We start from the raw sequence: 23,126 nt of genomic DNA, 5'->3' as shown, positions 1-23,126 counted from the left end.
GTCGGTTAAGCGTCTGACTTTGGCTCAGGTCATGATCTCAGTTTGTGAGTTCGAGCCCTGTGTCGGGCTCTGTGCTGACAGTTCAGCACAGAGTGAAGCGCCTGCTTCAGATTCTGTGTCTCCTTCTCTCTCTGCCCCTCCCCCACTTGTGCTCTGTCTCTGAAAAATAAATAAATGTAAAAAATATATAATTAATTTGGGGGCACTTGGGTGACTCAATTGGTTAAGCATCTGACTTCAGCTCAGGTCATGATCTGGCAGTTCATGAGTTCAAACCCTGAGTCGAGCTTGGTGCTGACAGCTCAGAGCCTGCTTCAGATTCTGTGTCTCCCTCTCTGCTTCTCCCCTGCTCACTCTCTCTCTCAAAAATAAACAAACATTAAAAAATATGTAATTAAATTTGTATCACTTTTAATTTTTTTTTAACGTTTATTTATTTTTGAGACAGAGAGAAACAGAGGATGAATAGGGGAGGGGCAGAGAGAGAGAGAGAGAGAGAGACAGAATCTGAAACAGGCTCCAGGCTCTGAGCAGTCAGCACAGAGCCCGATGCGGGGCTCGAACTCACGGACCGTGAGATCATGACCTGAGCCGAAGTCGGATGTTTAACCGACCAAGCCACCCAGGCGCCCCCTTTTTTTTTTAAATTTGTATCACTTTTAAAGCTTGATTACTTAGAAGGCTGTTTGTTAATGATTCCTCAAATCTGAAAATATAAATGGGGGCACCTAGGTGGCTCAGTCGGTTAAGCGTCCGTCTGACTCTTGATTTCAGCTCAGGTCATGATCTCACAGTTCATGGGATCAAGCCCACACCTGGCTCTGTGCTGACAGTGTGGACCCTGCTTGGGATTCTCTCTCTCTGCCCCTCCCTCACTTTCTCTCTCTCTCAAAAATAAGTAAATAAAAAAAATACAAATGAAACCAGGAAAACCTAGCCAAAACAGAACTACTGTTTTAAATTTTAAATAAACCAGTTCTATATTTCTCTTCAGAGGAAACTGGGGAAATGCCACTGATATTGAATGAAGGGCAATTTGAAAACCCAAGAATCAATCCAAGTGAAGTTGTTACATATGAGAAACCTAAAAGTAAAACTATGTCAAACACATTTTATTTGGTGTTTCATGCTAGGTCAACTTAAACAAATGAAACAACTTTGTTGAACAGATTTTTTTTTTTTAATATGACTATGTGTACATGGACAACTGAGAATAGGGAAACCCCCCAAATTAATGTTTTCACAAATTACAGCTGTTACTATAGCTTGGATTTTAAGAATATCATCCAATAAATGAATAGTTTCTCATTCCATATAACCAATCCCTCTCTTAAGAAAGCCAACATATTATAGTGCCGGAAGTTTACCTTTTTAAACACGTCATTAAAAAAAAAAAATGTTCCCTCAGAGTCCCCTCTCCTTCAATATTTTGTTGTTGGTTTCTAAAAATGGCAAAATAAAATTGAATTTACATTAGAAAATGAAAATACAGATTTGTACAGCTAAGCTCAGCAGCAAAAGTGAGGAAGAGTGACAAGTCAAAGCTGACGGGTCCCACAGAGAATGAGGACATTTGTGAAGGTATCCTGTACAGTGCTCTGTGTGGGCCAGACACAGTCAACATTCTATCATGTTTTCATTGCTCTTAAACGAGCAAAACCAAATTCTTTTTTTATTTAAAGAAATATTAAATCTCTATCTCCCCCCGCCCCCCCCCACCCCCCATAATTTGTGATCAGGTAAGGCAAAGGTAAGTCCCATCATCACTGGGAACAGCAGCAATATACAGACATCAGAAATAGCCCTGAATCATTGCTAACATTCTCCCTCCTGGTAACATAAGGAATGCATCTGATAAATCAAAGTTTGCAATGGTGTCACGTTGTTCTAATTTATTTGATTAGTTCACCTGGAAAAAACTTTATAAATACATTATTTAAGAGGACAGTATATTTTCTTGCTCTGAAAAAATAATTTTTTTTCACATTTTAAAACTGTTTAGTACACTTTTGCAAAAGGAGATGCAAGAATATGACAGCTGGGTCTGCAGAAAGTCCATGTACAAACTGCATTTACAAGAACCTGGTAATCTGCCTATAGTTGCTTCTACAAATAGAACTCTTTGCAGTAATATTTAACAAACAGGCTTAATTTAAACACCTCTCCTATTCACTCTACTTGTAGAGCAAAGAGGTACTTATTTTTCAAGTATTATACTGTAAAAGGTAAAATTTTTTGTGCCAATTTTACATTAGCTTTTAAAGACCAAAATATTTATGTGAAAAATCATGCCTAGTCAGCCCATTTTTTAAAATAGCCAAATGTTCTTGTCTTTTAGAGAATGCAGAAAAATATTGATTTGCTAAGAAGGAGCACACTGGAAAAAGCCTTTGTAAAGTACTGAAGGATAAGGAAAATTTCTTTTTCTCTATTGGCGAAAATTATTAGAAAAGCTATCCAGTCTGTTGTCTTTAGCTGGCTTTAATAAAGTCTTTTCAAAAGGATGGTCAAGAAATCTTTAGAAAACTGGAAGATGGGGATGCTCCTTTATAGCATGGAAGGAATTCCATTAATTGTAGAAATTCTTATTAAATTTCTGCTTTGGTTCTTCAGAAGAAATGCTCATATAACTTCTATATGAGGAGACAGAAAAAAAAAAAGCAAATTAGTACTTATCTGAAATCTTACTTAAAGAATACTATCACAATATCTTACATTTCTAAAACTACTATGCTTTTCTAGATATTTTCCTGTATAAGAATAGGCGATTTTTTTCAAAAAATTTGTTATTATTAACAAATTCTACCACTAGCAGGAAACACGTCCCTTTCTTTACTTGAACTTAGACTATATCATTTACTTTTCTAAATGACATACATCAACCAACTGTACTTTTCTTTGAGGTTAGGGACTTCTATTCATTGGTCTCATATCCTCAGTACTTGATGCTTCAGGCTTAAGGTTGGAGGTTAAATAAGTGTTTGTTGAAAAAAACAGTCATGACCCCCAAAGAACCCTCATACCATTTCAGATCACAGACACTGGACCACGTTCTTATAGAAGTTACAGAAGTGTAAGAACAGTAAGAATGAAACGACAGGTAAATCAAAAGGTGAGTTAAGGCCCGTCACACGAGGCAGCAGGTCATCCGGATGTCCCTCCCCCTCTACGTATCTGTGACACGAATCTGTGACACGACAAAGTGGGAAGCTGCGTCAGCAGTACTAACATACCAGCAATCAGATTATTTCCACTGGCTTACGAATCAGAATGTCAGACCTGGAATGGACCTTATAGCTTCCTTTAACAATCTAGAACAGTGGATCACTAAAGTGAAATTATACTCCCAAGGGTAGTATATTAGAGAAGGAAAAAAGACTAGCTTCATTTGGACAGATGGTTCAACACTGCCTTTTCCAGCCAGATAAATTGGAAAATATTTGTCACAAGGTCACAGACAGAATCTAAAAGACACAATAATTTGGCCACAAATAAGTCTGAATCTGGCCAGGTCTGTTCATAAAAGTATGAAGAGATGGTGGTCGGTACATGAAAGTGATCTGCTGGGAAGAGAAACTGGAAAGAACTCAAATAGGTTTGAAAAGAGACAGAGCTAGGATTATTCCACCTATTTTTGAGACTGATGAGACTGTGTTGTTGAGCTGCTGTGACCCCTGAGTTGGTAACTTTTGATGTTGCTCCTTATTTCTTTGCATCACATAAAGCTATTGTTCTTTTTGCACAAAGAATTCAGGTCAAGTATGAGTCCCAGAGATGGTATAAGAGAGTCATTGGTAGTTTCCACAACAGCTTACAGTCATTCAACAAAGGAGAGAAGACCACTGGGCTCATATGCCCCTAGTTCTGAATAAGTGTCCAATTTCCTAAAATCTAACTATCTTATGACACTTAAAAAGGACAACAGTGTATCATCCAAGCTGCTAAGAGAAAAAATGGGAGAGGATGATGGCAATCTTCACATATCTGAAGATCTGGGAAAGATAGAAAAAAAAACGCCAGTTGGGGTAACTAGGCCCAGTGGTTTCTGTGTTATGACCAGACATTATGTGGTTGTCTTTGTGAAGCATGTTCTGGCAATGAGTGCTGTTGGGCTGTGAGGACTGCCTGTGAGAGGTTGATGGACACCCAGTGGGTGCTGCAGACTGGATTTGTGCTACCAGGTGGGAGAATGAGACAGGCCCAAGAAGTTGCCCAGTCCAACTCAGAATTCAGTTTCTATGATCCATATACAATCTTTTCCATGTGGTCCCGCTGCCACATGTCAACAGTCATACTGCAGAAGGTTCATTCCCTCACGCAGTGTCACATATCTGTGATGGTTATACAAAGCAAGCTTACCTGCTGTCTGTTGTGTTTGAACACCATCTACCTGAGGCAGGGGCCCAAGTGTCCCTTCATCATCAAAGGCCAAAATTGGATTCAAAGGAATTTCTGGGCTCTCACTGTTGGCGACATCTAATCTGGATGATTTAGATCCAATGGGTAAGTTTATAATTTCCTCAAAATTTTCATTCTGAACAGATACTCCATTTTCACTTGGTTGTTTTTCCAAATTGGGAGTACTAGGGGATTTGAAAAATCAAAATTGAAAGGAATTAAGCATTAAAATTGGAAAACACATTTAAAAAAACAAAAAAATATTTTATAATAAATAATTTTAGAATCAAATGTTAGACGGATTGACCATATCATTCACAAAAATGGTGAATTTTGACATATTTATATTTGACATTATTTGTAAAAATCTGTTCTTTTTGTTACAGAAATTTATAAAATGGAATAATTTATCACTTAGAATAGATCATTGTTTCAACACACATTTAACAATTTCTACTGCAGGCATTTTCACACACCTTTGTTTGATAAACAGTAGCCCTTGTTAGGTTCTTTACTTCAAAGACGAGGGGATTATAATTTCGGGATAAGGGGGATAATCTGTAGAGTCACAGAACTACTGAGACATGGTCCAAACTGAATGCATGACCTCCTGATCTCTGGTCCTGTGTTTTGTTCATTATGCCATTTTATATACTACGTGGCTATTCAAATTCTAGGTCTTCCTGGGTAGCTCTGGCTTGCTAAAACATGTACACAATTTTATAGGTAAATTGTTTAAGACCAACCTAACCGGAATGTGATTCTCATTAATTCATGCTTAATATCTTGGATCTATTTTTGAGGTACATTCAATTGGCCATCAAATCCTTAATTTTCTACCTACAGTTTCTCTTTGGTTTTTTTCCTCTCTTTAAAACCTTCAAAACCAAATTGAAAGTCTTTTATATGTTCATTATTATGCTTTATAATGCAGTAAAAACAATGTCTGTGCAAATGAATGCTATCTTTTTTTTTTTTTTAATTTTTTTAACGTTTATTTATTTTTGAGACAGAGAGAGACAGATCATGAACGGGGGAGGGCAGAGAGAGAGGGAGACACAGAATCGGAAGCAGGCTCCAGGCTCTGAGCCATCAGCCCAGAGCCCGACGCGGGGCTCGAACTCACGGACCATGAGATCGTGACCCGAGCTGAAGTTGGACGCTTAACCGACTGAGCCACCCAGGCGCCCCAAATGAACGCTATCTTAATTGTTCACTTTATCTGAGGGCAGCATTAAACATAATATTTGCAATCTTCATAATTTGTTCAAGTGTGCAACTCAAAATGACCCTATTTGAGGTGCCTGGGTGGCTCAGTTGGTTAAACATTCGATTCTTGATATTGGCTCATGCTGTGATCTCTCAGTCGTGGGATTGAGCCTCACATCGGGCTCTGTGCTGAGCACGGAGCCTGCCTGGGATTCTTTCTCTCTCCTCCCCCTCTCCTCCTCTCCCCTGCTCTTGCACTCTCTCTCTCAAAATAAAGAAACATTAAAAAAATGACTCCATTTGACAAAATTCTAGAGTTAAAACTGTCAAATGGAAAATGAAAAAGACTAAGAATATGAAGCAAAAATTGTGAAGGTTTTTACTTCTAATACATACTGATCATCAACTGAATATTTACCTATAGAAAGAGGTCTATGAAAAGAGGCCAAAGATCAGAATAGCAGATGTGTAGTATAGTGCCAACTGCTTGAACTTTAACATGTCAATTCATCTCTTTCTGTCTCCTTCCTAAATGGTAACATAAAGCTAACATACCTCAAATTTTTCCACTGCATCTTTTTTTGAGGAATCTGCTTTCTCCCCCCTTATTGAGGAAACAGTTTACCTAATTGGTGAGAAATGATGATTTTGTGGAACACATTCTCAAGCATTTCTGATTTAGATATTTTGGTATATTTTTGTTAATCATTAAAACTTTTCTTCTTGAGAAAAAAAAAAAAAAAAAAAGCCTGTCCTAAGTGTCTCACAACGTTATTGTAGGGTACACTGAAAGTATTATTTATGAGACTGTGAAATATAACATAAAAACATTATACAGACTCAGAGTATAATGGTGCTTTTTTGCTATTTCACCAAGGAGGCTTGTATCACTGGAGTCTGCAGGAGTGTGGGTGCGCGCGCGCGCACACACACACACACACACACACACACACACACACACTTCACATTGCTGTTCTAAGTGCTTGGCCAGCCACCACACCCAGCCTCCAGGTTCTTTCCCAACACAAAGGCTTTCTGTAACCGGGGCAACAGTTTTGGTTCTCCTCCCAAAGAGATTTTCAGTAGTTTTGGCAAAAGATACAGCAGAGGGGTGTGTCTCCAAGCCTCATTCCTTGGTCATCCCCGCCGTCACCTTCTAGGCTTGCATGTGCTAACAGGTGAACTGGCAACACTAACCCAGACTTGAGTCAACAGTTGACTTCATTTTCCCCTCCCACTCCTAGCTGACCTCCACACCCATTCTTACTTGTTAGCACAACTAGAGGAATGATTGTGCTATATGCTTTGGATGTCCAATTACTAAATGTTCAAAAGACACAGTGACCAGCAGAAACGATAAAACTGAAAATGAAGTCACTGGGGTTAGGGAATAGGCATCTGTATGTCCTCTCAGGGTAAGATCACCAGCTTTTGAATTCTTGTTCTTTGGTTATACTCTGGCAGCCGAAGCTGGGTGCAAGAGTCTTGAAGGCTGTGTACTTTGCTTGGTCCGTCTAAGATCTACCTGAAGAGGGGGCACCCGGCTGGCTCAGTTGGTGCAGCATATGACTCTTGATCTTGGGAGTTGTGAGTTCAAACTCCACGTTGTGTGTAAAGATTACTTAAAAAAAAAATCTGCCCAGGGAAGGGGGCTAGGTTCATGGTAAAATCTGACAGTCCATACAGCTTACTGTAGCCAGGACCTTATTCTTTCTTAACATTTATTGTCATGTTATAGCAAGTAACTTTAAAATTAAAAGTGATACATTTCTTTCTGTTTGAATGACGGGTGTGTGGCAATGTTACTTTCCCTTTAGGGGAAACTAAAAACAATTATAAACTCCTAAGATTGGGAGGAAAACCACTAGGTCAAAAGTCAAAATTATTACAAATCATTTAAGATAGAAGGATCATTCTATTGAAAAGACAGCCCCCAGAGCCAAGAACAGGCATGAAATGTCTTCTGGGTTATTAGCAAGGTAAGACAGTGGCTCATGAGAATTTTTTAGCTACTAGAACAGATTCTCTGCTGGGGTTAGAAGAATATATCAGAATGACCTGAGAAACTTAAAATAATGTCTGTCCTCCCTCCTCCACACTCCATACATACTTGTACTCACAAATTCATCTGTATCCTCTGTTTCTTGTTCCAAAGCAAGTTTGTTATCCACAAATAAATACTCTCCTCCATCCTATGGGCTCCCCCTCTATTAATACTCATTCTCAAGAACTAAAAATGGTTTCTGGAATAGGAATCATCCTGCCCAGGCTCCTTTATTTCTTTGTACCTTTAAAAGCTGGCCAGAGTTTTGGTAACTCCAATCCTCTTCAATTTACCTACTGTCAGTGGGGATCCTGTTGGGCAAGGAGAATTGTTTTCAGGCTTTAAAAGCACTGCACACCAAAGGCTGAGAGCAGGAGAAACCCACAGGGGCCAGAAGTGTCACTCAGGCCCCTTGAGGCTGAAGGAAGGTTCAAGGTGTTCCTGGTGCAGGGTTTCTCTGCACCAGGAACTGCTGCTACTCCTAGTCCTAGCTGCTGGAAAATACTAGGAGGACACTATCATCCCAGGGTGCTTCCAGACCGTGTGCTGACATATCTCCAGGGGGAGATGGGGGTGAATATAACCCAGTTTACCGCACTCATTTATTTTTCCTGAAGAGAAGGTAAACCAATGTATTAGGTAGCCGAGGCATTAGGAAAAGTGAAACTCCTCCGATTCTGAACCAAAAATATTCATTCTTAGGACTGGAGTTTTCTACTGAGAATAAACCCTGCTGCAGTGCTTACAGCATTTGTTGTGACGGATTTCCACAGAGGGTCACCCAGGTCAGGTTCTTGGGAAGGGACCCTGGGAACCTCCAGTTAGTGATTTAACTCACTAGTGAGCAGCCTGGAGGGATCTATGACTTTACTTTAGGTGCCTAGTAAGGTATTTAATAAACATATTGACGGATTACAAGAATTCTGGAAGGCTTCATTGACCGTAATGCACTCAGGTAAAAAACAATGACTGGGGAAGTGATTTCAAGGTGGACTTGAAACTGAGGGTAAAAGGGAACATCCATGGATGCGATTTGTTTGTAACTTTAATGACAGGATTTCAGAAGCAATACTGTTTAAAAATACCAGCCCCCCACTGAAGCAAAGGGAGTGTGAGCGGGAAACTGTCTTATAGGGAAGAGTATGAAAGGTCAGTACGGGCAGGTCCTTCTCCAGGCAGGAGAGTCTCAGTGGCAGGTAGCCTCAGGGGTCAGTGCTAACATTAGTTGTATAGTAACTGGACATGTAGGAGGTAAAATTTAAGTATCCAGATCATGTTTATTCTGGGAAATGTAAGTTGTAAGAATAATCCCTTGAGGACAACGGGAAAAATCATTAAATGTAAACAACATAAAAGGCAGTGGGTTTAGAGACCTGTAAACTGAACCATCCTCAGAAGATGAAGACCTGTCTATCAGTCACAATGGAGGTGAGAGATCTGGGAATCTCTGTAAACTGGATCTGGGTGACACTGATTCCTCATGTTTTTGTGGTTAAAGAAAAGGCCAATAAAATGGGAGGCATGAGAAGGTGTGCTATCAGACACAATAAAAGCATTTTTTTATAACATTACGCTGCAGCTACACCAGTGTTTGATGTCTTCTGGACACCGTACTTGAGAAGGATAAAGGTAAAATAACATCTGACATTTGTATAGTACAACAGTTTTCAGAGCGCCTTCACAGACAGTATTTCATTGGACCCTCCAGAACTTTGGGGGGAAAAACCTCTTCGTGTCCAGATGAGAAAACTAAGTCTTATTTAAGTAGGTTAATCCCAAAGTCTGAGAACAGAGATAAAACTAGGGAATCCAGCCTGGGAATTTTGGTTCTAAAGCTCGTCTTCCTCAACCTCACACTCATGCTGAAGAATCTCCAGAGAAATAGGACTAGAATGACAAAGAGCTGAGGAGGAGCCTTTTTTAAAGACAAGGTAAACTTGTCAGGTATTGTTTTCTTTTGCTTTTGCCTCCAAATTCATCCTTCATTCCTGCTCTGAAACTGGGTGTGGGCCCTTGAAAAATTTTTTTCTTTTGACGTTAATTTATTTATTTAGAGAGAGAGAGAGAAAGTGCAAGTGGGAGAGGGACAGAGAGCCAGGGAGAGAGAGAGAATCCCAAGCAAGCTCCACACCGTCAGCGTGGAGCCTGACGTGGGGCTCGATCCCACGACTGTGAGATCGTGACCTGAGTGGAAATCAAGAGTCAGACGCTTAACAGACTGAGCCACCCAGGTGGATCGGGGTCCTTTAAATAATCTTCCTTTGCCAGCTGGCACAATCTTCAAGCTTCGCCACTTAAGGCTGCTGGAGAGACGCTGCGCGAGGAAAACTGTGCTTCCTGGTTTGGTTGTGCTTGCTCGACAGGCTGCTGCGGGACATGCAGGTGGCATTCCCAGTTGTCTGCCCTCCACAGTGCCATGAGGCTTCCTCAGCACCCAGCCCAGCCCCGGCAGCAAGAAGGGCTTCCCCGTGCACCTACCTAGGGCCGACTTGTGGTAGACAAGTCTCTGCCTCTACTGAGACACCTCTTGGTGAACAGCCTCCCCAAGCATTCTAGAGTAGATATCTGCCAAGTTCCACCATCAAGATACACGACAACTTCCTCACTATCTAGTGGGTCACGGCCATACCTTCTCGAACAAGGTCTGAATGGAAGCCATGGTGCAGGTGACTCTTCCTTGGGTATGGCCCAGGGATGTGGCTGCTCTTTATACCTGCTATTTCTGTATTCTTTTTTTTTTTATTAAAAATTTTTTTTTAAATGTTTATTCAATTTTGAAAGAGACGGAGCATGAGCAGGGGAGGGGCAGAGAGAGAGACAGAGAAAACTGAAGCAGGATCCAGGCTATGAACTGTCGGCACAGAGCCCAACGCGGGGCTGGAATGCATGAGCCGTGAGATCATGACCTAAGCTGAAGTCAGAAACTCAACCGACTGAGCCACCCACGTGCCCCTCCTCTACTCTTGAGTTCTCTTGACTTCCTACTAGCAATATGTTGTTGCTCTAATCCCAAGTAACAGTTAACTATTCTTGATGTTAAACTTTCCTATTCAGATTAATCTCGCTGGTTTCTCTCTCCTGACTGATATACTAGCTGGACCCTGACTGATATACTAAGCACAGTAGGGATATTCAATTTCAAAGATGAAAGAAAAAAAAAAAGAACGGAAACAAAACCTGTAAAATTCCAAAAGGTATGGAAATTATGAGAAAGGACTTATTCCCTAAAACCTAGTTTTTGACAACTATGGGTCCTAACCTTGAAACTGCACATAGGTTAGAAAAATAAAAAACGCTTCTTTCTGCACTTTTTGTTACTAAAAAAGATGATGCTAAGTGAAAACACAAATTGTTTCAACATCAGTGTGCACAAATTCAAGGAAGATAAATTTAGAAATAACTGAGAGAATCAGAGTTTCTTGGGCTGCATCTCACACACTCTGTATCATGCAACAGGAAACAACAGCACATTAAACATCCCCTATCGGCCAGAGTCGTTCAGAAATGGACTGTGTTCATGTTTTCGTTCTGATAAAAATTTTTTAAAAAGCCCCCAAAGAATAGTCTGATCATCTACACAGCAGACTATCATAAAGCTGAGTTTTACACGATTTTAGTGCTTCACTTTGCACTTTGTATTTCAGAGCATACTGTACCACATTATGTGGCAAGGGCTGATGACAAATGAACTGGGTTGAACTGGGCATATAAATATTGGGTCGGTGCCAAGTAAAAGCCAAGTGACGTCATGGTACACTGTATGAAAAGAGATTTGAGGTTTTAAACCAGTTTAAACCAGTTTAAATCGGGTGAAATAAATGCAGAAGCTCACGGTAGCTAAGAACATCCCTCATGCCAATGGGATCAGTCAGTACCACATGTATAAATGTCGGCTTAATTTCAGAAAAATATTCGTCACAATAAATGACCTCTTTTAATTTGAGTAGCCTTGGGCTAGTAGCGTTATTTTTTGTTTTGGCTTTCTAAACAAATACAAGCTATTAACATTTTAAACCCAAGTTTATCTCTGTGAAAATAATAAAGGTACCTCTTATATAACTGGGAATCTGCTAGAATTTTTTTCCTTAAAGGGCAGGTACACGGGGGGCCAATGAATTTAATTGGTTAAGGTCATTCTAGTATTATATGCTAATGTTCATAGCTGATACTAATCAGGACCTGCCTATATTATTAGGTGACAGTGGAAAAGTCTATGCTTATATTTTTCCTGATGGTTGACAGGGATCATATCATACTACATGTATGACAAAGGACAGTGTGTCACCTGGGTGAAGAAGGATGACATCAGTAAGGTCATATTGCTATACTTTTTAATTATAAACTGTTGCTGTTCTGTGTGCAGAGGCTAAGAGAAAATCGAATTTTATCATCTATCTCAGTCTACACGGTACAATTATGTTTCAGGTATTTATATACATAATGATTATTTACTTGATGATTTTACCACTGAAAAAAGTCAGCTAACGTGCAAACTATTGTTATTGATCAGATAAAATTATCAGTGGCTTACTAAACTTGTTCCTTATCGTAATAATGTGGTTCTCCCTGTGGTACTTTTTATTCTTTCATAAAAGTCTCCTTTTTTAAAGTAATGAGTTGAACATCATAAATTATAGCGGCTGGGGATGCATATTTTATTTGAAAATCAAGCTGTAACTAAAAGAATAAAGTATGACTTAATATATATCTTGGGTAATGACAATAAATTTATTCAACGTAGTTGAAAGCTTATTAATAAGATCTCTCTTAGGAAAGTTCTTCTCTTTGGTATTATAGTGGGAAAAATAAAGATTTTACTGTTCCAGAAACGTATCAATGGATGTCTTATGACTTATGAACACCTTAGATGTCTGTCTTAGGATGACTCATCTTTTCATTGCTGCCAATATTATAAAATGTCGTGCAATGTGTGTTTTTAGATTAAGAAAAAAATTAACTCGAAGACCTTCAATTCTCTGATGGCAACAAAGACTCTGGCATTAAAGACAGGATAACTTATATAATATAACTAAGTACATTAAAATAAGTCATAGCTGAAATTTTTGAACAGTATTACAAATATTTCTAAAATTTCTCTATGACGAGTTCTAGGCCTAGGCTAGGATCACCCTGATTTTTCATTTTTGAGAGTGCTCTTATGATGCTGTCGATATAAATGCCAAAGAAGAGAAAGGCAATCTTTTTTCAACCCACAATTCTTTCTTGACTGTTGTTAGGAACCATTTATTTCTTCTATAAGAAGCCCTACTACCAATATAAGAATTATTGGCATCGAAATTATTTTACTGGAGAACCAACTGTGACTTACTAGAATATTCTGTATGGTAAAAATACAGCAGTTATATGCCATCAAAGGATATGAATATGGTCTAGATCATGTTAAATATATACAAACAAATTCTTCCCCGTAATCTTCTTTAATAGGCACACACAGACCTGACTATCCACATATATTTTTTAATGGCTTATTTATTTTGAGAGAGAGAGAGAGAGAGAGAGAGGTGAAGAGAGAGGGAGAGAGAGTTCTCCAGCAGGCTCCACACTCAGTGCGTAAGATCATGACCTGAGCCACCCACCCACAACCATGAGATTATGACCTGAGCCTAAATCAAGACTCAGACACAACCCACTGAACTACCCAGGCACCCCAAACCTATCATATTTAAGCACCTCAGTAAAAAGATATTTTGCCTTTTTCTGAGTATGGAATTACCAGCTCTACCCAAAGTTAATGAACCCAAATAAAAATAAATCTTTATGTTAACATTTTGGAATTCCGTCAGGCCTAAGAAGTTCTGGTGGGATTAGTGCTCTGCTCTAATGCGAATCGATAGAAAAGACCCGGTTGTCCAACTCACCTCTCCACAGTCACTTTTGATTGGCGTGAGGTAATGGCATGTGGGCTGGCCACTGGTTCTCCATTTCCTGAAGAGTCTGTCAGACACGGAAGGGCAGATACCACTGAACATAACAGCAAAGAGGATGGGACAAAGGGTTACTACTACTCTATGGTCAAACCCAAACCCCAGGAGCCAGCATGCCTGCATTTATCTCCTGGCTCTGCTACTTACCACCTGTGTGACCTTGGGCAGGCCACAAACTCGGTGCCTCCCATTTCCTCCCGGATAAGAATACCTACCTCACAGCACTATGGTGAGAATTAAATGTATTAATATACGCGGAGTACTTACGACAGTGTCCAGCACGGTATGAGGGTGGCAATCAGTGTTGGGTGTTATTTTTGCTTGCACTGAATAGACTTTGGACAGAAAGTATATAATGTTGAAACCAAAGCAACTGGTGAAGACAGCAGTAAGCTGACTGATCAGGCTGACGGTGAGTATCTTTAGATTTGGAGCAAATCACCATGAACTACCTCAAGTGATGAGAAATATTTTTTTAAACTCACTTTAATTCTAGGTGCACTTAGAAGATAAGGGTTTCACAAACGGAAGGCCAGTGAACTGTACCTAGCTGTGCCACCTCTTCATTCAGTGCTCCACTTCGCAGTCCAGCGTAAGCCAACAATATTGATGACAGACTCTAAGATCTGGGCCTGGGTTCCTTAAAGTCTTGTAAACCTTCATAAAGGTCCGAGTTCCAAGGAAGTCTCATTTCACAGCATAGCACGAGCTCAGTAACGCCGCTAGAGGTACAGGGAGTCTGATAACTGAACTTTATTAAAGATGCCAGAATTTGCCAAGTTGGTAGTAGGCAGCCTCGGAGATTACCGATAGGTCTGAAAACTCACCTGCCTGCCTGCCCTCGAATTCTCTTTGGAGCCCTGGCAACAGCATTCAGCCCTCAACCACACATGGGACTGGACAAAGAGGAATATTTGTTAGCCAGATAAACCTCAGGCCCTTTTAGCATATGAACTCAAACCAGACTTATTGTGAGTGTTGATAAACACAGATAGGATGATTGGCAAGTTTCACCTTCCCTCTTGCCTTGGTGGATTCTCCAGCTGAGGTACAAAGAATACCGAAAGAATTGTTAAGGGAATAGCAGGAAGGGGGAAGACGGAAAAACAAAAAAAAAAACAAGGAAGCTGGCCATGCACGAACTACAGCATCAGCCCCTCAAATAACCCTGCGATGGTGCAATTTACATCCTAAAATGCTCATTCTGATGACTCACGGGGGGTTACGCCTTCATAGGGTCGTCACATATTACAAGATTTGCAATAATGCAGTGGGGTTAAGAGGCGATCACAAGGGTTATCTTCCAAACAAATATAATTAGGGCATCTTTAAAAACCATGAAAAGTCTACTATGAAGGAATCATGAAATCATTTGATTAGTCCAGTCTTAAAAGAAAAAAAACAGCAAAGGAAAGTGGGGTATCTCTGGTCCTTTCTTATCATATTGATATTGCAGATGAGGAAAGAGGAAGGCTACACGATGGGCTCTCTACCCACCACCTGTATGTTACAATCATGAAGATGATGTGGGATCACAGAGGAAGAGTTATGAGCTTGCACTTCAGCGCTGGGAGCTGGGTTGGTCACGCTGCTCCTCAGGGGAAGGGAACTGGCCTGGCCTGGCCTGTCCCACGGACTCCCAGCACCTGCAAGGAGGCCTGGCACATGGCAGGTCTCTGGAAATGCTTGCTGACTCCAAGATAAAGCACTCAACCTCACAAAGCTGCAGTGGAAGTTCAACAAGAAAATGCATGCAGGATGTATACATCCTGGCACAAAGAGGCCCCTTAATAAATACTAATTGAACCTGGGTACTAACACACTAAGGCAACTTTTATTTAAAGCAAATTTCTTTGAAAATCACCAAGAAATTAATGATCTCTGTCCAAAGCCTATAGGTCTCAACAACTTTCTAATGAAATTTTAGCAAATTTTTAATTTTAACTCTATTCTGAAATCAGAAGTTTAAAATGCATAAATTCTTTTTTGAGAACTGCTGTAAATACAAGTTTTCAAAATGTGTACGTTTAGAGTACTTAAGAGCAAATATAAATACATGCTAATTTAGCAGACAGTAAATGATAAATGAAATTTAGTTTTATGACACCAACAAAATTCTTCTCATCATGTGTGTATATATATTTATGTGTGTATACACACAGGGATATACAAATATATATCCACAGATATGGATACTTATAATGTGAAATGATTTAAGTTATTAAGCACACCATTAGAGTATAAACTAATATGACAAAACATCTGCCACAAATACAAGAGCGTTTTCCATAAGGGGAAAATCTGCGAACTAGATGACACACACCTAAGCTTCTGTACATCAATGAGTAACTTTTTTGTGTGTAACCAATCAAGAAATATCTCGAGCTCTAGAGAGTTAATTCAAAAACTCTTGTCTACATTTGAATTTATTTGAATTCACTGAAGCAAATACCTGTTTCTCCAGTGAGAGCTCCCTTGGTTATATCTCCGTTTCTCTGATCAACAGTTTTCTACAAAAAAAAAAAAAAAAAAAGAGATTTTTTTAATGTTAAAGTTAGAAGTGAAAGGAAAAAAAAGTTATTAGGAATAGTTTAAAAATGGCCATCTCAGTACCTTATCTGTAGGTTCTGTTCGTCTTGTTCTTTTCATAATCTCCTCAAGTCGCTACAAGGAAGGGAGAATTGAGCAAAAGGATCAAATCCAGAAAGAAGGCTAGCCTGGCACATTTCAATGACTAAGCAAATGGGTCATTAAAACACGTCTGTTACTTTGGGTAATTATAATACACACTGCTTTGGCCTAATTGGCATTATTCACAAAGCTGGAACTGACTGAAGGCACATGAATCAGAAGGAACTGTTTATGGTGAGCGCCCCACTATGAAGACTGAGTTCTTTGGAGGAGATGATGAATCCTGAGAGCTACCCTACCCTTGATCCCAACAGACTCTTACATGGTCCACCTTCCTCCTGCCCTGTAAAGGAACATTATAACATGTATTTATTTATTTACAAAGCTTTCCTTGCGGGGAGGGGGGCGAATTCATTACTAAAATGTCTCGTTAGTGGATTAAACAAGCAGACCACGAGCAGAACACACGTGCTTTCTGAGAGCAGTGAGCTAGTGTCTGGGTCCTCCCGTGGCTTCAAGTCTGGGGAAGAATGGGCACAGTTAGGATCCCAGGTTTCCGCGGTTAGATGCAATCACCTTCTTTCTTTCCAGGCGCTCCTGCTCTTCTCTCTGGAAGTGCTTCTCCCGCTCCTGCCGAACCCTCTCTGCTTCCTCCCGAACGCGAGCTTCTTCTTCCTTCTGGAAACAAGAAGGCGGCCTGTGCTTCTGGGCAGCAGGGTTGCTTGCTGCCCCCATCCCTGGGGTGGGGGTGGGGGTGGGGGTGGGGGGGTGAGGAGGGGGCTCCCGGAGGTGGGGGCGCGAGGGTGCGCGGAGAAGTGCAAGAGGCGAGCGCGTGCACGAGACGGGGCGGGAGGACTTGCACCCCCACCCTGGACACTCTACCCCCTCCCCAGGGCCCCGCCGGGCGGACCCCTACCTGCTTCTGCGCGCGCTCCTCGCCCTCGCGCTCGCGCCGCTCCCGCTCCTCCTCCGCTTGCCGGCGCAGCTGCTCTTCCCGCTGCCGGGCCTGCTCGGCCTCCAGCCGGCGGGCCTCCTCCTCGCGCCGCGCCCGCTCCTCCGCCACCTTCTGCGCCAGCTCCTCTTTCTTTTGTCTGCAAAAAGACACGCGAAGGGGGCTCCCTGGACAGAGGCTCGGGTTTGTGGCTCCCGCAGGGGCAGTCTGTTCTGTTCTGAGGGCTGGGGGGATCTCCACTGGGGACGCTCAGCGTGGTTCGTGGTCAAAACGTGAAGCCACCCTCCATGCTTCATCTTTCTGGCCTTGTAGTAAACAGAAGGAAAACGAGACCACTAGTATTTCGAGGAGCGCTTGTTTTGTGGACGTCCGTGCAACTTAATTATCCTTAAAGGCCGAGACTTGTTTAATCCACTAACGAGACATTTTAGTAATGAATTCGACCCCCTCCCCGCAAGGAAAGCTTTGTAAATAAATAAAGGTTATAATGTTCCGTTACAGGGCAGGAGGAAGGTGGACCATGTAAGAGTCCTGTTGGGATCAAGGGTAGGGAACGTCCAAGATCGCTGCCAGCACAGGGGCTGTGGTCCTCCCCACCCCCCCACGCCCCCAAGGTGCTGTTGTGCTTATTTGAAGAACAATTTGCATTGACATTGGTTTTTTTTAGCCCCAGGAGGAGGCCAACTAAGCAAACTGTCCCTCCAGCAAACTAGCAGGCAATCATGTGGACACTTAACTGTCTCACCCAGCTACTCTGAGAGTTCTATCTAGAAGAAAACATCAACTCTTACTATGTAGCTTTAAAACGATAATTAGGAAGATAATAAGGAAATATGGAGATCAGAAATATGTTCAGTAAAAAAAAAATCAGGATACAGATGTACCTCCACTGTGCTTAGAATTATGTAAATAGATGTCTGTGTGTACATACTTATGTACGTTTATAAACCTGCACACTGTTCAGAGACTGGAAAGGATGATCTCAAATCCACTCTTCCAATTATTGAAAACTGGTAAGATGATGGACAGATTTTTTTCCTTGAAGCCTTTCCCCATCAGTGTTGTGGCACTGTCAGTATGATAAGAAAATGTGATTTAAAAAAAAATCACTTAGTGGTCAGAGACACGATTGTGAAGCAGCTAATCCGTTCACCATCATGACTGCCACCACCTCTCGTCCCTCAGACGGAAGACTTAATCCCAGGTATCCCTAGGAGGTCACCGCTCATTGAGCACGGTCACCGCTTTACCTTTCCAGCTCTTCCCTCTCCCTCTTCTCCCTTTCCTCCTTCTCTCTCTGCTCCCGGGCCAGCCGCCTCTTCTCAGCTAGCAGCCTCGTGGCCTCTTCCGGGTCGGTGGTGCCCGCAGAGGTCTTGGGAGAAGCGCAAGCAGTCACAGTGGATGGTGAGGCTGGGGCTGAGGCTGGGGCTGGGACCGGCGCTGGAGCGGGGGCCGCGGGGGCCACGGCTGGGGCTGAAGCAGCTGTACAAACAGGTACAACGAGAAAACCAACTGGAGACAAAACCCAAAGAACAAAACAGAAACTAGCATTCCCCACACCCCAGGCCTAGAATTCATCATTGTAAAAGAAAAGGGAATGTTTATTACCGTGTGTTCTCATGGTTTCACCGTATTCTGTTTGTAACCAAGCAACATAACAAAAAGGTGCGTGTGTAAGTGAGCCATCCTACAGGGCTGACGCTCTGTCACGAAGTCCTATTTTTATACAAGTTCATCAGTTAACAACGTGTATGGAGTGTGTACTCGGTAGAGAGCCTCATGTTAGGTTCTGTGGGAAGTTATACCCTGAGCAAAAAGATGAGATCTTCCATTTGCCTTTGGTTACATTAAAAAGATTCCTTCTGGGGCGCCTGGGTGGCTCAGTCAGTTAAGTGGCCGACTTCGGCTCAGGTCATGATCTCGCGGTCCGTGAGTTCGAGCCCTGCGTCGGGCTCTGTGCTGACAGCTCAGAGCCTGGAGCCTGTTTCAGATTCTGTGTCTCCCTCTCTCTGACCCTCCCCCATTCATGCTCTGTTTCTCTCTGTCTCAAAAATAAATAAACGTTAAAAAAAAATTAAAAAAAAAAAAAGATTCCTTCTCTTAGTGACTATTCATTACTAGAGGACTAAAGCCTTTCTATGAGTTTCCTCAGCGTCTCTGCCACGAGCCCAGGTTCAGGCTGGGAAGATGACACCTGACGAAGAGGTCCCTTTTGTCTACCCACAGCTGTCTCCAGGTCTGAGGTGGGAGGAGCCATAGGCCTCTTCAGGAGCCAGTGCTAGTATTCCCATACATTTGGGGCTCCACTGTCTGTCCTGATGCCAGGATGGAGCACAAGTCCCATGGCCTTATTCAGATTCAGGAAACGGCCGAGAGAGCTGATCCGGGAGGGAGTCCACGCAGATGCACCTGCTGTGAGATGTGATCTCTAGCATTCTAGACCCTCCTCTCAAGATTCACCTATCTCCTTCTGCCCCTACACATTTTTTCTTTGTCCTCAGGGCACTTTTTGGCCTTTCTCTTCTACCCCTTTCCATGCAAACAAATACTGGACTCTTCCATTGTCTAATGACACTGTTGCCTGTCTTGAGTCATCTATTCTTTCTTTGCTCCTACCACCTACCTTCAAATTAAGCCTTAAGGAGAAAACTTTTGAACGAAGACAATTTTCTTTTTTTTTTTTTTTATTATTTTTTAAAATTTTTTTTTCAACGTTTTTTATTTATTTTTGGGACAGAGAGAGACAGAGCATGAACGGGGGAGGGGCAGAGAGAGAGGGAGACACAGAATCGGAAACAGGCTCCAGGCTCCAAGCCATCATCCCAGAGCCTGACGCGGGGCTCGAACTCACAGACCGCGAGATCGTGACCTGGCTGAAGTCGGACGCTTAACTGACCGCGCCACCCAGGCGCCCCACGAAGACAATTTTCAACAAGAAATACTGAATTCCTAGTTCTAGGTGATTTTTAAATTCTAGATAGTATCTGGTTTCGCCTGGTAGAGAGGAGATCCATCGGGTCTTCTGAAACAAATTCTGTCAAGCAAAGAGGCTAGCCAGTGGTCCTGAAACTCCCGTAGGCACAGGAAAACTGGCCATTCTGTATTTTATCTGGCAATCCTGCACCGGAATTGATGGCTAAGCTCAGTGTCTTTCTGACTCCCTGGAGCTGGCATATACTTGGATTCAGTAGGTCTGAGGTAGGACCAGGGCTCTGTACATTAAAACATTATAGAAATCGTGGATCAAAAATATTTCCGTAAGATCTTCCTTCTCAAAGGTGGAACTCACACCCTTCCCTTGAGTGTAAATTGAACCCAGTGACTTGCTTCTAATGAATAGAAGATGACCGAAATTGTGACTTCTGTGTGTAGGACTTCTGAGACTAGGCACAAAAGGTGTGGCTTCCTCGTGATGCTCTCTCTCAGATCGTGCTCTCTGGGGAAAGCCAGGAAGTCCAGCGGATGGACTGTAAGGATATCAAGTAACCCAGGTTCATGTGTCATGAAATGGAGCTCAGCCATGTGTATGCACCACCTGCCAACAACCCAGCTGAGCTGCTTCCAAACTCCTGATCCCAGAATCTCTGTGACATGACATAGTAGCTGCTGTTATAAGCTGCATAGTGTTAGCAAAATTTGTTACACAGCAACAGATAACGAATACAAACGATCCTGATGCAGGTGGTCTGAACACCACATTCTGTGAAACACTGGATTCAGCCAAAAAAAGGAGTTATAAACTCTACCTGAATTAATATACTATGGCTCCAAAAGTAGGATTTTGATTGGATGATTCTTTGTATGTAAAACAAAATCACACTTAGGAAAAGTTCGCAAAATTAACCTCAATAAGATTTCCAAGTCCCCAGTAAGAGCAAGCAACCCACACTCCATCGCAAGTCAGCTGAATCTTACCAGGAGCAGCCTCTGGTTTGACAGGTGTCCCCTCTTCAACTGTGGCTTCTTCCACCTTCACTAAAGGTGCTCTGCCCTTAAGTGATGGCTCACTGGCAACTTTCTGGGGTTCCTTCTCGGGTTCTTTTCTCTCAGATTCCACTCTGACTTCTCTCTTGACAGGGCGGATGTTGCCAGGGGATGGGGGCCGGACCTGGGCAGGGGTAGCTTTGACTGATCCGGGAGGCAAGGAGGAGGCTGGTCTGGGTGTGCCAGGCAGATGAGGAAAGGACTTGGATGGAAGCCTGGGTGACAAACAGTGGCAAGAGAACGGGAGACATCAGAGTAGGCTTTCCCGAACCTTCCTTGCCTCACACTTCTACCCCATGATAGTACTAGAACACCAATAAGGAAAAGAAATGAAGATATTTAGCTGTGTGTATTTGTTTTTTATGTAGCAAACACAAAAATATTCACTCTAGACTCTTTCCTGTTTTCTTTTTCTTTTCCTCCAAGGAAAAAATATTATTCCTGACGTCAATGCCAAACAGTGTGGAAAGAATAGTTTCCTTTCAGAGAACAGAGGCTACAAATTCTTCAACATGGAACAACCCAGCCAGCTTCTTAAATTTCGCTTACCAAAGTCGGGAGGGCCCTGGTGATCTTACTTTGGGATGAGATGGAGACAGAGCCCTCCGAATGCCACACGTGGGTTGGAACGGGAGGTTTTCTCTCTCTCTGTCTCTTTTATAGCCCTAAGTTCAGAGAAACACAAGAATTAGATTCTGCTATAGGAGTGGGACAATCCCATTCACAGTATTCAATAGTGGAGCCACAACCCATTGAGTGACTTCTTGGAAATTTTCCAACCTTTGTCATTTATACCCATTCCACTCCCACAAAAAGCCCTTGTTAGCTTAACACTGAATATTGTCAACTGAATTAACACAATCTGACACTAATAATAAAGCTCTGGATGTCTGATCTGGAGTTATAGTTGTTTAAAAAAAATACACACTTATACTCTTAGAAAGCACCTATATATACTTTGTGCCTAAAATCAGCTGGGGCAAAATCTCTCACTGTCTGGTTGAAACCACACAAATATCAAAATTAACATCACTTCCATTCCCTTCTCCCCTCTCTTTTAATTCTTTAGCATTTTTTTCTTTTTTTCTACCTTGGAACATGGACATAACTGCAGTCTTTTTTTTTTTTTTAAATAATACCTGTCTGCTACATCAGACATTAATATATTTTCCCCTTTATACTGATACTACATAAATAAGTCCTTTCTCACTTAATGTCCTCTTGCTCTTGAAGGAAAAGTTATGTTCCAGGTGAAGAATTCTAGCTATTTTTAATCTTCTTCTTTAAGGATAAAATTGAAATGGCAGAGTGGGTCAAAACATTATCCCTTTCTAGCTGCATCCTATAAATTCAGCCAGAGAGTGATACCTTTTCTAAGTGGAAATGAGCAAAGGGAAACCCAGAGTGTTCCGATAATGTATAGTTAGCCAAGACAAAAAGACCAAAACAAAACAAAACAAAACAAAACAAAACAAAAAACAAAAAACAAAAAACCACAGAGCAAGAAAGACTGATTCTAAGTATCTGAAACTTGCCAACAATGTTCTGGCCTGGGAATGGATACTCACTGGATACACCTGTGCAAGCACCTGTCAGTCCTTAACTCTGTTAGGATCCTTGCAGGAAAGCAGACTGTGAGAGCCCAAGGAAAAGGGACAGAACTTTATCTTATCTCGCCGCAGGGCCAAGAAGCTGGTAGTGTACCTTCTCTTCTTTCTGCCCGGTACCAGCATCAACTCCCCTCTTCCTTCCTTTCCCACGTTTGTTTCCCTTCAGTGTCCCTTCTAACTGCTCCTCTCCACTTTCCTTAGAAGCATTCTAGTTGCTTGACTGGGCTGTAGGCGGGGGGAAAACATGAGTATCAAATAATACTCAATGTCTTCCCAGGATTTCTAAATAAAACAAATGAAGACTGGGGCAGGAACAAGTTTTACAAGATGTGTGCCAGCTCTATATCACTTGT

At 41.8% G+C, this 23,126-nt stretch overlaps 1 protein-coding gene across 13 annotated transcripts in view; it reads right to left on the bottom strand.

The window, feature by feature from the left end:
• Nucleotides 1-1,097: 1,097 nt before the first annotated feature.
• MAP7 (microtubule associated protein 7) overlaps nt 1,098-23,126 on the bottom strand; it is a 179,735-nt gene continuing 157,706 nt past the window's right edge. For 12 of the 13 annotated variants that reach the window (XM_053904450.1, XM_019420480.2, XM_053904453.1 and 9 more), the window contains 10 exons: nt 21,713-21,828; nt 21,095-21,378; nt 18,430-18,661; nt 17,144-17,318; nt 16,804-16,905; nt 16,210-16,260; nt 16,049-16,106; nt 13,531-13,633; nt 4,360-4,583; nt 1,098-2,633 (listed from right to left, as the gene is read on the bottom strand). In XM_053904450.1, coding sequence (XP_053760425.1) covers nt 2,623-2,633; nt 4,360-4,583; nt 13,531-13,633; nt 16,049-16,106; nt 16,210-16,260; nt 16,804-16,905; nt 17,144-17,318; nt 18,430-18,661; nt 21,095-21,378; nt 21,713-21,828 — 1,356 coding nt within the window. In that variant the 3' untranslated portion in view covers nt 1,098-2,622. The remainder of the gene's footprint in view (nt 2,634-4,359; nt 4,584-13,530; nt 13,634-16,048; nt 16,107-16,209; nt 16,261-16,803; nt 16,906-17,143; nt 17,319-18,429; nt 18,662-21,094; nt 21,379-21,712; nt 21,829-23,126) is intronic. The other variant, XM_053904449.1, reaches the window with a different exon arrangement.

The sequence above is a fragment of the Panthera pardus genome, unplaced genomic scaffold, assembly GCF_024362965.1.
Source record: "Panthera pardus isolate Hobbes unplaced genomic scaffold, ASM2436296v1 HiC_scaffold_17, whole genome shotgun sequence".
Classification (NCBI taxonomy): Eukaryota; Metazoa; Chordata; class Mammalia; order Carnivora; family Felidae; genus Panthera; species Panthera pardus.
Note: the sequence above shows the minus strand (reverse complement) of the source record. Positions and strands in the feature narration are given on the sequence as shown.